Genomic DNA, 15,771 nt, shown 5'->3' on the forward strand with positions numbered 1-15,771 from the left:
TTGTTATGTCTTCATCTTAATACTATATTATGCTTGGTCTGGAAAATAAATGTTAAAATATCTTAATTTTGCATATCCTATTCATCCTTCCATTAGGAAAAATATGGTTTATAAATCATATATGCTAAGAAAATCACATAAATTAGGTGTAAGAATAGAGAAATCTTAATGTAGCAGAAAAATTAATGCAATATATGTATAAGCAGAATTAAACAAGGTAACTGTTTATTCATGTTCAATTAAATGTTGCTGAAGCTGATTCTACAATTTTAATTACGGAGGCTAAAAGGCCCTTTAAGGCCTCCGTAGTTTTGATGGAATGTTAAAAAATCTACTATGAACCTGACATGGAGCTACAGCATTTAAAAATTAAAAAAAAAAGAAAAAACTTGGACACATCCCTTTTAATTTCCCGAATTTTTAATAAAGCACTTTTTAAACGTAGCATAATAATCTAGATAGGAATCTAGAGTTTTATTTCTATATAATTTTATTGACTATAAAAATACATAATAAGCGTTCACGTGTTATGCGAAATATTAAAATAATATACCGCGTACTATGATTGAAAAAAAAATAGCGTCAGCAATGACTATGAAATGAAGATCGCTGTCATTTTATGAAAATGTCCTCAATCGTCATTTCCCAGCCAACTGGACGCTGTTTTTTCGATCATACGGTATATATTGACAAAAAAACACTGAAAAGTACATATTTGTTTTCTACTGAAAATAATTCCAAAAAACTCGCAATCTGGCAACATCGAAGATGTGCGCATGCGTAGTGTCAGTGACTATATGCAGCAAAAACTCGTTTCAAGGTCAGCCACCGGATCCACACCATTACCTTTCAATTTAAGATGGAACAGAAAATATATGATTTACTAACCGACAGTAAATCCGGTTGGAACGTTTTTCAACTTCTGCGCAAACTCCTTACCAAAGCTCCTTACTGTAAGAAACCGTTTCTTACGCGGGTTGGAACGAACCTGATAACATAGGAATGATACCACTCATAGATAAAGGGGTAAAAACTGCCCACAGTCCGACAGTGCATTTCCGAATCGATATTCATTGTATACTTTATTGCACTTTATTGTTTATAGTGTATGGCGTCAATACCTAGTTTTCAGTTGTTTGATGTGTGTTTTCTTTATTGTATTGTCCATTTGTCTCTCTTTGTCGGTTGCATTTTATTTTTTATTCCTTTATCTATGATTTTATACGTTAAAGGTTCTGTAGCATCCCTGTGTAGTTGCAGCTTCGCTCCTATTGGTCCAATAGTTCAAACAGCTGTCAATTTTAAATTTAGTACAGCTCCCATTGGTCGTTTGAAGTGTCAATCAGTGTCGCTGTCGACACGACGCAGTTCTGAGAACGGGGCTTTACGAGACAACTTAATAACCCTATGATGTTAGTTATTCTATGCCTATGATGGTCCAGAAAAATTGCTTCGGTCTGCTTTGGTTAAAAAGGGTTAAAAGTAGTTAAAAGTCTTAATTAATTTGTTATGACAATGGTTGATAATCTTTTGAGCGATTTCACCAATTCCAATGATTTATCAACTACTTCAGAGTTTTGCCATTTATATAAAAATTCCAATAGAGCTAATAAGCTATCACAACATGAGCGAAGAGAATTATTATTAAAAGACCAAAAGAATAGGCGGCATGATCTAGTTGATGGTTTTCGAGATGTAGCTAAAATATTTTTCGATGATGAGAACGTCGAGTTTTCTGAAAGTACTGAAGTTTTGGTGGATATGGATTTTGACAATATCGAAGAGCAAAAAAAGCCACAAACGTTTAATTTCATGGAATCTGAATGGTTTTCTGAAGTCCCAGAGGATCTAGAAGAGAATTGGTTAGTAAAACTTGTTCCTGAAGGTTTTAGAGTACTGGCAGTAGCCAAGAGGAATAAAACAATTATTTTTAATAAAAAAGGTCGAGTTTTAACCCTAAAGACACACCTTCCTGGTGGCGGTCTTACTAAGGGCAGCGGTTTAACAGTTTTAGATTGCATATATAATAAAGTTTCAAAAACAATATTTATCTTGGACTGTTTACATTGGAATACTATGTCATTACTTGATAGTGAAACTAATTTCAGATTTTATTGGTTGAAAAATAAGTTTGATGAAAATTCTAAGTTCGTTCAGACAAATAAATCTTTCAAGTTATATCCGCTGGATTTTTTTCCTGCTCAAAGGGCAATTATCCAAGATAAAGTGTTTGAGCCTCTTAATACAGAGAATAAAGTTTTATGTGAGGGACTGGCATTTTATCACAAAGAGTTGCATTATATTTTTGAAGAAACACCATTACTTGGTTGGTTATTTACATACATGTTACCAGAAAAACTAGGCTTAGATATTTTACCAGAAAATTTGTCAAAAATGCCTAATAACTACGAATGCCTTGAGAAATATGTGGAAAACTTGAAACAAAAAAATAATCAGAAACATTGGAGGAAATCAAAACAGGAAAAGAATAAAATGGATATTTCTTAAGGCATTGTATTTACAACTTGTGTATAGATATAATACATTATATTTACAACACAAGTCAGTTTATTTTGTTTATTAGTCCTTGAAACTCTACTTAAATTGTTATTTATAACACACTTGACAATAATATCATATAAAAAAGTGTGAAAAACCATAAGATTTCTGATATCGTATTTATGTTTTTAAATACAGTAAAAAATATATTTTAGTTTAACCTCAGAAAATTACTTGTATATATGATTTTTATTTTATTAATAATAAATACATCTAGTATCCTAATGTTTATTAAAAAATTGTATTATTACATGTCTATTCCCTGTGTAGTATGTAAAGCCAAGGACACACCTGAAGAACGTTACCATTTGTTCGTGTGCATTGGCATGTCATGCTACCCGTTCGCACGGGGTGGCATGACACATTTGAACGAATCCTTTTCTTTTGCTGACATTTCCACCATTTGCACTCTTTCCAATTGCTGCATTTTTACCGATACGTCCACAACGCAACGTTTTCAACCATTCGCGGTTCGCATTTTTCTTTGATCTATTCACTTTTACCGCCAGAGGATGGAAAGCGTTCATTCGCGCTGAAACCCTTCGTCGTGACGTACATTCGCTGCGAATGCACGTCCACACCCGAGAAAGATTTCCTCGCGAATGGTAACGTTCGTCAAGTCTGTCCTCGGCTTAAGAACTTGTTTGTTGTTTGTACATATATCTATTTTACTGCTTATAAACATAAAAATGATAATAAATAATTTAAATAAGATTATTGAAATGCAAGGATTGCTAAGTCACATTATCATTATTTTAACTTTTAGGATTTGAGCAAATAAACATTTTGAAAACAAAAGTAAAATGTACATTTATTTAAAAATACCACAGTATAGTACTCTTATTATGTCATACAAAATTGTAAATGGTTATGATTGGTTAAAATTTCTTGATTATTTAAGAAATTTATAATTACATTATATAAAATACATTGTGATGAATTAATTTATTACTAATTCAAACCTAAGCTGACTGAAATAAGTTCATCATAAGTATACAAAAAAATATATTCTTGTTATCTTAAGGAGCCACTCGTTTTGGGTCACGTGGAAACATCGATGTTTTTCTAACATTATCTAGCCCCAAGTATAACATAACTACCCTTTCTAGACCTATTCCACCTCCAGCGTGGGGAGGACATCCATATTTGAAAGCATCTATATATGCAGCTATCTTAGTTATATCTAAAAATATCGAATAGTTAGTCTTATGTAGGTAGTATATGTGAAAATATACAGGTTGTTAACTGGACGGTTACTTATTGGGGAACAGAATGGCAACACTGCCTAAGGTAAGCTGCCGACTCGTCCCGTCGCGTCGCGTAGTCTCTCGACGAGCGGGCCGAGGTTGCCATATTTCAACCATAAAGCCAGAGATATAGAGATAGGAGAATGAGCTTGAAGGTGCGCAGAAATGAAGATCCCCATGGCCGCCATGATAATGTTTAGGTCTATAGGGGGAATTCAAAAAGTAATGATCATACTAGAGTGGTTTATGATATATTAAATTAAGATTAATTATTATATTATTAGCTATAATACAGTTGCGGTATTATATCTATAAAAAAATAAATAAGTATTTTAGTATTCTTCTATCATAGGAATTTTGTATATAAAAGCTTACTATAAATATTTTAAGAAGTTTGTTTTAGTCATTATTTTCGTTTATTGAAAATAATTTTGGATGTTTTTAAAAGATTCTTACTTCAAATAAATATGGGAAACTAAAGAAAAATAGAAAGAAATGCAATCTCTAACGTTATGAGAATTTTTCAAATTTATTGTGTTACAAATTTGTTGAGTATATTTTTCAGAGAATAAAACAAAAACTGAATATCATAAACATTTATTTTCTAAACAAAATTTTACATAGGTATATGTTAATATATCACCAGATCATCACACATAATTATTGCATAGTTAATGCAAAATATTCAATATATACAAATAATATCTGAATTAATCTTGAAACATATTTATGTAGTATCCTTCTACTACGTGATTAAGTATATCAATGTAATGACTATATAAAAAGAATTTGAAATAATCAAAATATATACTTCAGAAATACGAGAAATACATTTAATTTTTTAATGTATTTAATTTTTATAAATAATACTAGGTTATACAAATAAGTATAAAACATAAATATAACTTACAAGTGAAAAGTAATTTGTGTATGACGACCAGTATTCTTCCTGTTATTCTTGCACTCTTTTCTCTTTTACAGTACAAGACATGATTAAAAGACTATATATTAAAAATAAAATACTAAACAAAGAACTATCACTAAACAATACACTAATTGGCTATACCAGCTAAAACACTAACAAAAATTATTTTTTACACAAAAAAAACACTAGAAACAGTTCAGAATAGTAGAAAAACTGTTTATCACGATCATCATCATCATTTTCAAGTTTCAGCTTATTCAACCATTTCCAATTATGATGTAGCCTTCCTCACATATTTAGATCTATTGTCTGTCCTTCTTGCCAGGTGTCCTGCCCATTGCCACTTCAGGGGTGCAACTTTGTTCAAGTTAGCAACCGATCGTTTAGAAGCGATGTCTAAGCCAGATCGGTACTATGTTCATTGCAAAACTATTGTCGCTCAAATGCTGTGAAATATGGTATCACTATCACACTCTTGCACACGTGTGCGACACGGTCTAGTCTGTCGCCTCGCCACAAAGCGAGAAATCAGAATATCGCTACGAATCGATGTTGCTACTGAACATAGTGCCTCAAGCTACAAATTACTTTACTATCGCTTTGAAACATGAATAAAGTTGCACCCCAGGAATTTGACTCTGTGGATCACATCTATTATCTGGGTTTTGTGTCGTATCCACTCTATTCTTTTAGGGTCCCAGCATTTCGTTCTATTGAGTTTTGTGCAATGTGCAGTTTCCTTATGATGTCCGTTTTAAGTGTCCAGGTTTCACATGCATAAGTCATCACTGGTAGTACACATTGGTTGAATGTTTTGTTCTTTAGATAAAGTGGAATTCAAGATTTGAATATGATTGAGTTTTTTCCATAAGTACTCCATGCCAACTTAATTCTTCTGTTGATTTCTGGTAATAGAGATCCCGAGCTGTGTATTAGTTGTCCAAATACATGTATTCTTCTACGATTTCCAGTGCTGTGTTATTTATTAGAATGGCTTTTCTGTCCACTAGTTCATTATACAGTACTTTTTGCTAAGAGCATTTTGTAGCTTGTAGTTCCTCAGGACTCTTAGCAATTAGGACTATGTCATTAGCAAATCTTAGATGGTCGAGATATTCTCCATCTATTTTTAATCCTTTGTTGGTTCAGTCCAGTTGACGGAAGATTTCTTCTAGTGTTGCTGTAAACAGCTTTGGGGATATCGTGGTTCCTGGTCGTACTCGTATTCCTTTACCACTTTACCAGTTGGGAACTCTGGGGTTGTTTTATAAATCATTACTCTTGCTTTGGTTTCTTTGTATATATTGGCGAGAGTTTCTATATAAGGCCTTGCTTCGCTAGTTGCTAGGGCTTCTATTATTGCCTTAGGATATATTGAATCAAAAGCCTTCTCAAAGTCTATAAAGGCTATGGCTAGTGGAAGTTCGTATTCTTTTGTTCGGCTGATAGTTTCTTGTGTACGTATGTGATCAATCGTGCTGAAGAATGCTGAAGAAAAGCTGTTTATATCAGTCCTTAAGTTAAAAAAAAAGAAAAATTACATTAACCTCGAAAAAAATAGCAAAACAATAGGATGAAATGTCAGAACGGTCTGCTGCTATTACTTTTTGATTTCCCCTGTAAGCCTAAACATTAACATAGCGCCCATGTAGGCATAACAAGATTTTTGGATGCGCACTCGTCGAAGCTCATTCTCCTTATGTGTATATCTCTGCATAAAGCTCTTGCTGCGAGTAATAAACAAATTAACAACCTCTATGTATAATGTTAACAAAATTTTGATATATAGGTACTAGAATTTCAAGTCCTTAACAAGGGAAGTAAATTTTCTAGATGTCTAGCTTTAAGGAATATGTAAGGAACAAGTTCTTGGAACTATCAGAACAAATTTAAAAATAATCCAGGATTATCTAAAGTAATCAAAAAGGAACCCAAAAATACAATAATATATAAGGTGTTACATTTAAAAAAATAATCGACGTCCACCCACTTATACATTTCTGAGACACCCTTTGCAAGTATGCACAGGGTGTATTAAAGAAAGTCCTTAGGTTTTTTTACCTATAGGAGCTATGGATGACCAACGCACTGCGACCCTAAATAAAAAGGTGCTTATGTGCTGTACAGGGTGTTCCATTTTGGTTTAAATCATACGGTTTTTGTCAAACGGAATATGCCGTAAACAACATTTTCATAGCCCTCTTCGTTTCTGAGCTACAAGGTCTTTTTGAAAATTTTGCAATTTGTAATATATTTGCAATATAATGAATCCCGTTATAAAAAAAAGAAAAATATATTCAGATTCAGTGGTAACAGTTCAAAAGTAAAATATTTCAATCCCAAATAAAATTTTAATATGTGTGTATGACTATTTTAGTAAATACCATTTTGATTTTTTTGTTATCAATCACGGCCTACTAATAAGAAAATGATCTCTTTTAAATATTGCAGGAATAGTGAAAATAAATATAGAGTGATGTATATTTTTGAAAAGATCATAGCAAGACGGATAATATGATTTATAAGTATACAGGGTGTTCCATTTGAAAAACATAACTTTAATTCTTATTCTCAAAAATATTTTTTTCGTAGAAAAACCAACTACGCCACTGTATTCTACGTAAAAAGTTCACAAGAATCAGTTTTCGCCTTCTCTATATCGTTCTCAATACGGGGGCTGTCCCAAATTCCAAAATATTCGAAAAGACCCAGTAGTTCAGACACCAAGAGGGCTAACAAAATTTTGTTGATAGCATCGTCCGTTTGGCAAAAAAGTGGGACAGGTTTGTGCAAACTGCATCCTCTTATCTTTACTAATAACAGACATACAGTATGATTTAATCAAAATGGGACACCCTGTTGGTTGGGCATATTTTATGATCCCAAATCTTGCAAACTTATTTTCACTCTCCAAGTCATAAGTTGTTACAAAATGTTAGTATTAAAAGTAACGAAAAATTCTCTTGAGCGAGTTATTCGTAAAAGTGTGAATTATACAGTGTCACAGATATAGTCTGCATGAATGTCACTAATGTCAATTTTCAGCTATATAGTTGAACATTATTGTTTCAAAATCCGATGGGCACATAAAACTTTATATTTAAGAAAAAAGGTTGCACTAGAGCTGTCCCGATTTTTTAAATACAAAAGATGGCAACCCTAGGCCCATATGATGCGGATATTATCTGTGACACTGTAGATCCTGATTATCATACCAATCCCATGAAATTTAGCTCTTTCCGTCAAAAACTGGGCATCGTGAACCCTTTGGGCACCACTTAGTATTTCTTCTCCCCTCATAAACATATCATAAGAATTAGAAAATTTGGCATTTTGAGGATCAGGCATAGTATAAAAAGGTCTGACAGCCAAAGGATATTTGTCCAAAATATAAAAATCTGTATCATATTTAGCCTAAAAAATGACAGTTGATTTATTTTTTTATAGATGGCCCTGGTCACTTTATTTCCGTGGTCTGTATTTTAATGCATATGACAGAGATAAATATTTATGATCATATGTCAGACAGAGAGACAAAATAAAAAGCTACATACACACTCAATTCTGTTAGACTTAAGCATTGATAACTTGGAAGAAGATATCAATGCTTTTGAATTTGCAATTGGTTTCTTCCGATTAGTTCAGAAATAGTGTTAGTAATCGTATTTTAAGGTGTAAATTTTCAAATCAAAGAGCTCTCAATTCTGACCCTAGTGACCAAAATAACTATGATTTTTGGTTTTTGTAGTTTCGCCAGCGACACAACGTAGTTCTGAAACCGAGGCTTAATAAGGATCTATTACAGCTATAGTAAAATGAGTAACTAATTGTGGAAATTAAAGATCCAGCGCTAGATGCCACATTTTTCGTAAATGCTTACTTGGGCAGTTTGAAATTTTTATTCAAAATCCGGCAATACCGCATAGAAGAAATGCATCAACGCAACTTCTTTCTCTTTTTAATACATTTAATTTTTCATTATGATATCTACATTTTATCACTGTCTTAAGCTTGATTTTCATGCATCCGTTGTCCGACGATACGTTGATACGATATAAATTTCATTGGTTGTATTTAAAGGCTTCGATTGATTAACCGTTTCTAACCAACCGAAGTCTTTAAATTTAACCAATGAAATTAATATCGTATCAACGTATCGTCGGACAACGGATGCATGAAAATCAAGCTTTACACGTTAAAATCCAGACCACGCTACTACAGTAACCAAATATGTGTAAGTATACCTATAATAAAACAATATTTACCTTAACTAAACGTCCTAATAACTTTTCAACTGGTGTACTCAAATCATCCTCTTCCCCAATTTCAACTCCAGCTTCTGCTAACATCTTTCTGATTTCTGGATATTGTAAAACTAAGGGGGGATCTAAGAAAGTGAACGGCTCTGCTGGATATTGTTGATTAATTATAGAAATTTCAGTTTTATATCTAAAAAAATCAGCTGTTTAACCTGCTCAATAGAATGTAATAAGTAAAATTTTATACTGATCACGAAGGCCTTTAAATATTTCAGTAAATAAATTTCCAATAAGTAACATCACTTCATGATAATGATACTTAAATGCCATTTCTAAATCTAGGCCAGTAAATTCAGTTAAATGTCTGTGAGTGTTTGAGTCCTCTGCACGAAACACAGCCCCTACAGTAAAAACTTTATCAAAATCAGCAGCTATAGCCATTTGTTTGTAGAGCTGGGGACTTTGAGCTAAATATGCAGAACCTAAAAAATAACATAAATCTAAATTGTTCATAATATACAAATTTAATGAAAATTAGTACCTTTGAAGTAACTCACAGTAAAAACATTAGCACCCCCCTCAGAAGCTGCTGGTATAATTTTTGGTGTATGAATTTCCACAAATCCTTGTTTTGTTAGACAATCACGAAAAAGTCTACACACACCAGCTTCCAATCTAACAATATTAAAAAGATATAATAGGTACCTTAAATACATGGTGTCCCAATATTCCGTGGACATGTAGAGAGTGGGAGGACGGTTTCACCGCAACATTAATTATTGTAGAATGTAGAATAGTGGAAGGGGGGTTTTCCCCGAATATAGAACTATTATGTATTTTTGGAAAAAAAGTTAATTGCACACAATTTACCTCTATACAAAAGTGCTTCGTTTGTCCGTCATAGGGATCAAATTTTAAAACAAAAAAGCACATTTTTTAAGGTATTTTAAGAACCGTCATTCCGATCTGAATCAGATTTGGTTTTCCCAAGGGCTTTGACATTTTGGTGTTCATTTTTACAAAATTCATGAAAAAGTACGGAAAGGGTGAAAACTACCCCACCCCTACATACATTTTAGTAGAAATAATTTACAACTCCACCGATCTCTGATTATTTTATCATAAAATGATCCCTCTATTATTTACTACATTTTTGTCTCTTGTATAAAAGATATCCACATAATCTTAAATTAATTAACGTTCAGGTTTAGTTCAGGTTTATTGTTGATGCCCTCTAGCGGACAAACTAAGCACTTTTCTATAAAGGTAAACTGTGTGCAATTAACTTATTCTGATTCTAAAAATACATAATTGTTCCATGTCCACCGAATATTGGAACTCTCTGTATATTTTGTAGGTCTGCTTTGGAAAAAATACTGATTTTTTTCTCAATAACAATGCGATGTGGCGTATTTTACAAGAGACAAAAAATTACTACATTTTTTGTCTCTTGTAAAAAACGCTATATAATACTAGAAGAACCATTTTACGAAAAAAATTGGGTGGTCGGTGGAGTTGGAATATATTTCAACTAAAATTAATGTAGGGATGGAGGTAATTTTCACCCTTCCCGTATTTTTATTTTTTATTTTTATGACAGTCAAACGTTAAAGCGCTTAGCAAAACATAGGTACCCCAAAACCGTTCTTAAAATATCTTAAAAAATGTGTAATTTTTTAAAAGTTTATTTTAACAAACGAAGCACTTTCATTTACTTGTATAGAGGAAATTGTGTCCAATGAACTTATTTTGATCCGATAAAATATAAAGTAGTTCTATGATCACGGAATATTAGGACACCCTGTATAATATTTTTTTGTACCTAAATATTGCTTGATTAGTTGGAGTTCTTAAATCCAATATTCTATTATCTAATCTAGTATCTTGATTAACTCGTATTTTAAGGGACTCTTCGTCCTACAAAATGTAAGCGTTATAATTATGCAAAAGTCTAGAACATTTCATACATCTGGTTTCTCAGGTCTACTAGCATCCTCAATCTGTAAAGGCAATTGTGGAAGCGAACTAGACACTATCCATATTTGGGATACAATTAGCTCAACATCATTTTGAGTGCAACCTCCTACTCCAGATGGAACTTCTGCAACTTTTGCTTCAATATCTATTATACTTTCTTTTGAGATGCTAAAGTATAGATGAAAGAAATAATTTATAAATATCCATAATTTATTGCAAATAAAACTAACTTGCTAGAAAACTTTACCATAGCTTTTGAAACCGTTTCTGATACATTTATAAGAGCTTGTGCTGTAAATTCTCGTTCTCGAAGAACAATAAAACATTGTTTTCCTCTAGCTCTAACTGCGTGTAATCTACTCCTAACCCAGATTACATTATTTATTAAAGATTTGTTTAAATCTTTAAGGTATGTAAATGTACGTTTAGGCGATGATGGATCAGATCGAATTAATGGTAATGTTCCATACTTCCCAGTAGATACATCTTCTACAATAACAAGAGATAAGTAACACATTTTGCGTATCATATTATAAATAGATATATTTTGTAAATAACTTTCACATTGCTTGCATTTTATATCCAAGATGTTAGTTTACAGCGTTTTCAGATGGAGCGGAGCGTCCGCGACTTCAAGCAAGTACTGTGCAAGTAACATGAGTTTATATGAACGATTTCACATGGGTAGCGTATGCTCCGTCCGAACGAGCTATATTGGAAAAACATCCGCGCGTACGGTCCGCTCCATCTGAAAGCGGTGTTAGGGCTTTTGTTCGAGTCTATGCCCTACTAAATAAATACGCCATTAGAATATAAAATTAGTATAACAGAACAATTTTTTTACTGAGATAATAATTTCTTATCTATACTTCATATCATTGTTATTACCTAATATTTCAAACGTTCGGATACCCAAGCTCATAGTATAATTTTAATATTTATTTTTTAAACGAACTGTATTGTAAGCAATGAATCAGTTCTCACCAAAGGTTCTCACGATTCTTTGAACGAACCAGCCGTAGAAACGAACGGAGTCGCATTGTGATCCGATTCAATTCGTACGACTCGTTCGTTCAAATTTTATGGATCCGTGCTGGCCACGATTCAATTGAACGAATTGATCGAATATAACGATTCATTTTTAATACTCGTTCAATCTTTGCCCACCTCTAATATGTACAGTGATGCCAATTCGTGGGAATTTTCGAGATCCACAGGGAAAATGGAAATTTTAATCCAAAACACCATATTCGTGGGAAATTCTAAAGTTTATGTATTATTCGTAAAAAAGTAGTTATCGTATACGCATTCAACAAACTGAGTAAATTGAAACTTTTATAATGAACTCGGTAAAAATATTTTCCGCATCGCCTACCGTGGTCCTCATACAGAACGGAACGCGCAAGCAGCCCGTAGACCGCCTAGGTGGCTATAGTCTATCCAACGATAAAATCCATGAAAGTGAGATATTGTGTCTGTCATTTTAACGCACTAGCACTTTTTTTTCTGTCATTTTTTGGATGTCGTCTGTGGATATCTTCCCTGGTTCCATGGCTCGTTCAATTCATTCATTTCGTCTGGTCAGCTGCAGTTGGGTGGCAATGTCTTTTCCTTAACAAGGCACTATAATGTCTAATTCGACGGATGAAAGCGTAAATGAATAGCAACGAAAGATGTGGGAATTTTTTAGAAAAAAGAAGAAAATTTTGACCGTCTTCGTGAGAAATCGGTGAGAAATTTCGGAAAATTGGCAACACTGAGTATGTATGAATAAACAACCCATTTAATGCTGTTTTTTCGCAAAATTTTGGGATTTGGCTTTTCAGTATTAAGTAGCTTTCCGGGATAGTAAAATGACTTTCAGGGATCCGGGACAACGTACCCAAATCCCGTATTTTCCCGGACGTCTGGCAACCCTAGTTGTGAGTGCAGTGTCCATAGATAAAAGAAAATAATCTTCTATTAAGATAGATATGAAACTTAATAGTAAAATTTTGGGTCAAAGCGCCCCCCGTGTTCTTAGTAGAGACTACGTTGCACCCAGCGCCTTCGCCTTTTCTGCTGTAAATATTTTTTATGTTTATATTTGATTTCAAAGGATTTAGTTTTAAAGTTACACTGATATATTAGTATATCAGAGTAACTTTAATAAAACATAAGAATATATATATATTTTACAGTTTATTAAATATAAATTTTGACTACAAGGTAGAAAGTAAATCACAATATTTGATAAAACTTATAAGTATACCATTTTACAGTTAATAAATAATAAAACTATTTCTGACTATGATATTTAAAATTTAGATAGATAGAATATTAAAAACATACCGGTATTTGCAGACGCAGACCCAAATTCAATAAAAGTAAAATTGTTCCTGCGAAAATCGGGCTTTTTTCACAGAAAAGGTATTTTTTGATTTATCAACAATCATTGTCAAGTTGACAATATACAGGGTGTTTTCTAATTAGTCTAAAAAATTGTGGTGTGATTCCTCATGTGTTCTTAAAACAATTTTTATATAGCCATTAGGTCTAAAGTACTTCCTTTCTGATCTACAGGGTGTTAAAAATTAAAAAAAAAATCGATATTTTGCTTAACATAAATGGTACACTACTGCTTTTTTAAAGAAAATATATTTTTTTCTTGACTGGCCATCCTTTTTCAACAAAATTGATCTTTTAAGTTTTTCTTGTTCATTAAACGGTTGCCGAGAAAAAAATAAATATACTTATTAAGAGCCCGCCTTAAGCCGTTCTCTAACGATTTTTTATTTTTTAGATTAATTAGGAAACACCCTGTATATGCATATCACAGGCAACCAAATAAACTAGTAACCTCTAAAAAATATTTTTCCTACCACTAGCGACATACCGTGTTTTTAGTGAGTACTAGATTATTTTATCAAAATTTCACCATATAAGTTTCCAGGCAATGGCAGTGTCCTAATACCTTTGCCTAATACAATATGATCGAAAGAAAACCGCGTCAGCGATGGATATGAAATAAAGATCACTATAATTTTATACCGGGTGCGTTTCAAAAGTGGTTCACCCTTATAACTTTTTTATTTTTTCAGATAAAAAATAGAGATTTGGTATATTAATATATGACATAAATTAGGACTGATTGACATATTCAATTATTTTCTGTCACTTCCTGTTTCAGCGGAAATTACTACAACTTATGATTTTTAAATGATACTGGTACCCTCGGTGTTTTGTTGCTTTATTCGATAGAGAAACACACTCTGAATAGAATGACATATCATATGTCAGTTTTTGACACTTACGTCAATCAATCCTAATTTATGTCATATACTAACATACCAAATCTCGTTTTTTTATCTGATAAAAAGTGTGAGCCACTTTTGAGACGCACCCGGTATATAAAATTATATGCGGAATGTCATCAATCGTCATTTGCAAGCCAACTGGACGCCGACTTTTTTCGATCATACGGTAGTTCCAAAACGCAATTTGTTGCTGAAAGTTTTACTTTTCTCAATCTATTTCAACTGAATTTTATTCCAAACCTTAGAAACGTCTTGACGTCCACCTATTAATTGGAATCTATGGAACCTGTTAGAGTATAGTATGGCCAACGCATATAAATAATTATTGTCCAACAGGATTAAATAAGATATAAATGATATATTCTTTTGTATATCTAACCTTTTTACTCCTTAAGTGTTTACTCAACAAAGGTAACTGATTATTTTTATGTTTTTTTTAATTATGATGTAATATTCATATTATTTCGTAGTTTTTCATGTAATGGGGGCTTCAAGTCAATTAAAAAAAAAATTATCAGAATTTGAATGGTATTTTACTCTTAGATTAAGAATATATTAATTTTATTACTAGTAAAGTAAATAAAAAACACGAAAGTAAATAATAAGCAAAAAAAGTAAAGGGTGCAAGGCGCAATAATTTATTTTTTACTAAACTAATTACAGAGTATCACATTAATGATGATTGATGATACTGGTGCTAGTATCTTCATTTAAATCTATAGCAAAGTATCTGACTTAATTCCACGTTAGACAATATTGTATGTAATATGGTAAACCACTATTTTTTAATGGTTAAACTATTAATACAAAATTAACGCTTAAATAATATTAATAGATATCCAGCCATAAATATCAATTGGTATTTTTCTATAGAAAACAATAAAAAATAGATTTCAATGGTGATTAGGGATCCAAAAATAAGCGTAAATAAATTATTATTAAAGAAGTCGCCACTTTTCTTAACAATTCTTATCACAACCAAAACAAATATTTACAGACTAGATGGCAAGTATATTAAAAGTAATTAACACAAAATAGCTTACCTTCATCTAATGAAGATATATTTTCACTTGGATTACCAGCTCTATGTTCAGCTTTTTTTGCAGCTTTCTCGGCTTTTTTAGCTTCCTTTTTAGCTGCTTTCTTGCTTTCTGTTTTTGCTGTATCTTCTATCATCTTGATGAAACTAAAATAGAAGTATTTATAATTACATCAGAAAAATAAAACAATGCGTATGAGCAAGCGAACCATAGTTTGATGGTATATGCATATATATTGTACGTTCATGAATACTTACTTTAGTTAATCAAATTATTAACAAAATTATAAATAGCCGGCCACATGCAAATACACCAAGAATACACCCAATCGTTCTTGAATCTCTTTAAAATTTATAACCTAATTTATATCTGTCACTGTTATCAACTGTACGTCAAAAATCAAAGCACAGATTCGAATCACATAACAGATCACACATCATATCCAAGCCAGAGATATAGCATATCGAA

At 32.3% G+C, this 15,771-nt stretch overlaps 2 protein-coding genes across 2 annotated transcripts; one reads left to right on the plus strand and one right to left on the minus strand.

Annotated features, from left to right (window-relative positions):
* Positions 1-1,254: 1,254 nt before the first annotated feature.
* LOC115879934 (snurportin-1) lies at positions 1,255-3,357 on the plus strand. Its single transcript, XM_030896995.1, has 2 exons — positions 1,255-1,283; positions 1,385-3,357. Exon 2 carries the CDS (start codon positions 1,510-1,512, stop codon positions 2,506-2,508), a length of 999 nt encoding a protein of 332 aa, XP_030752855.1. The 5' UTR covers positions 1,255-1,283; positions 1,385-1,509; the 3' UTR covers positions 2,509-3,357.
* Positions 3,346-15,681, minus strand: LOC115879933 (aspartate--tRNA ligase, cytoplasmic). The gene is made up of 10 exons (XM_030896993.1): positions 15,561-15,681; positions 15,307-15,449; positions 11,198-11,456; positions 10,958-11,135; positions 10,813-10,907; positions 9,532-9,665; positions 9,238-9,472; positions 8,997-9,180; positions 7,947-8,145; positions 3,346-3,742 (listed from the first exon to the last, which is right to left on the minus strand). The coding sequence occupies exons 2-10, from the start codon at positions 15,437-15,439 to the stop codon at positions 3,579-3,581; spliced, it is 1,581 nt and encodes a 526-aa protein (XP_030752853.1). The 5' UTR covers positions 15,440-15,449; positions 15,561-15,681; the 3' UTR covers positions 3,346-3,578.
* Between the last annotated feature and the right edge of the window lie 90 nt (positions 15,682-15,771).

The sequence above is a fragment of the Sitophilus oryzae genome, unplaced genomic scaffold (assembly GCF_002938485.1).
Source record: "Sitophilus oryzae breed Bouriz unplaced genomic scaffold, Soryzae_2.0 scaffold_1590_pilon_pilon, whole genome shotgun sequence".
NCBI lineage: Eukaryota > Metazoa > Arthropoda > Insecta > Coleoptera > Curculionidae > Sitophilus > Sitophilus oryzae.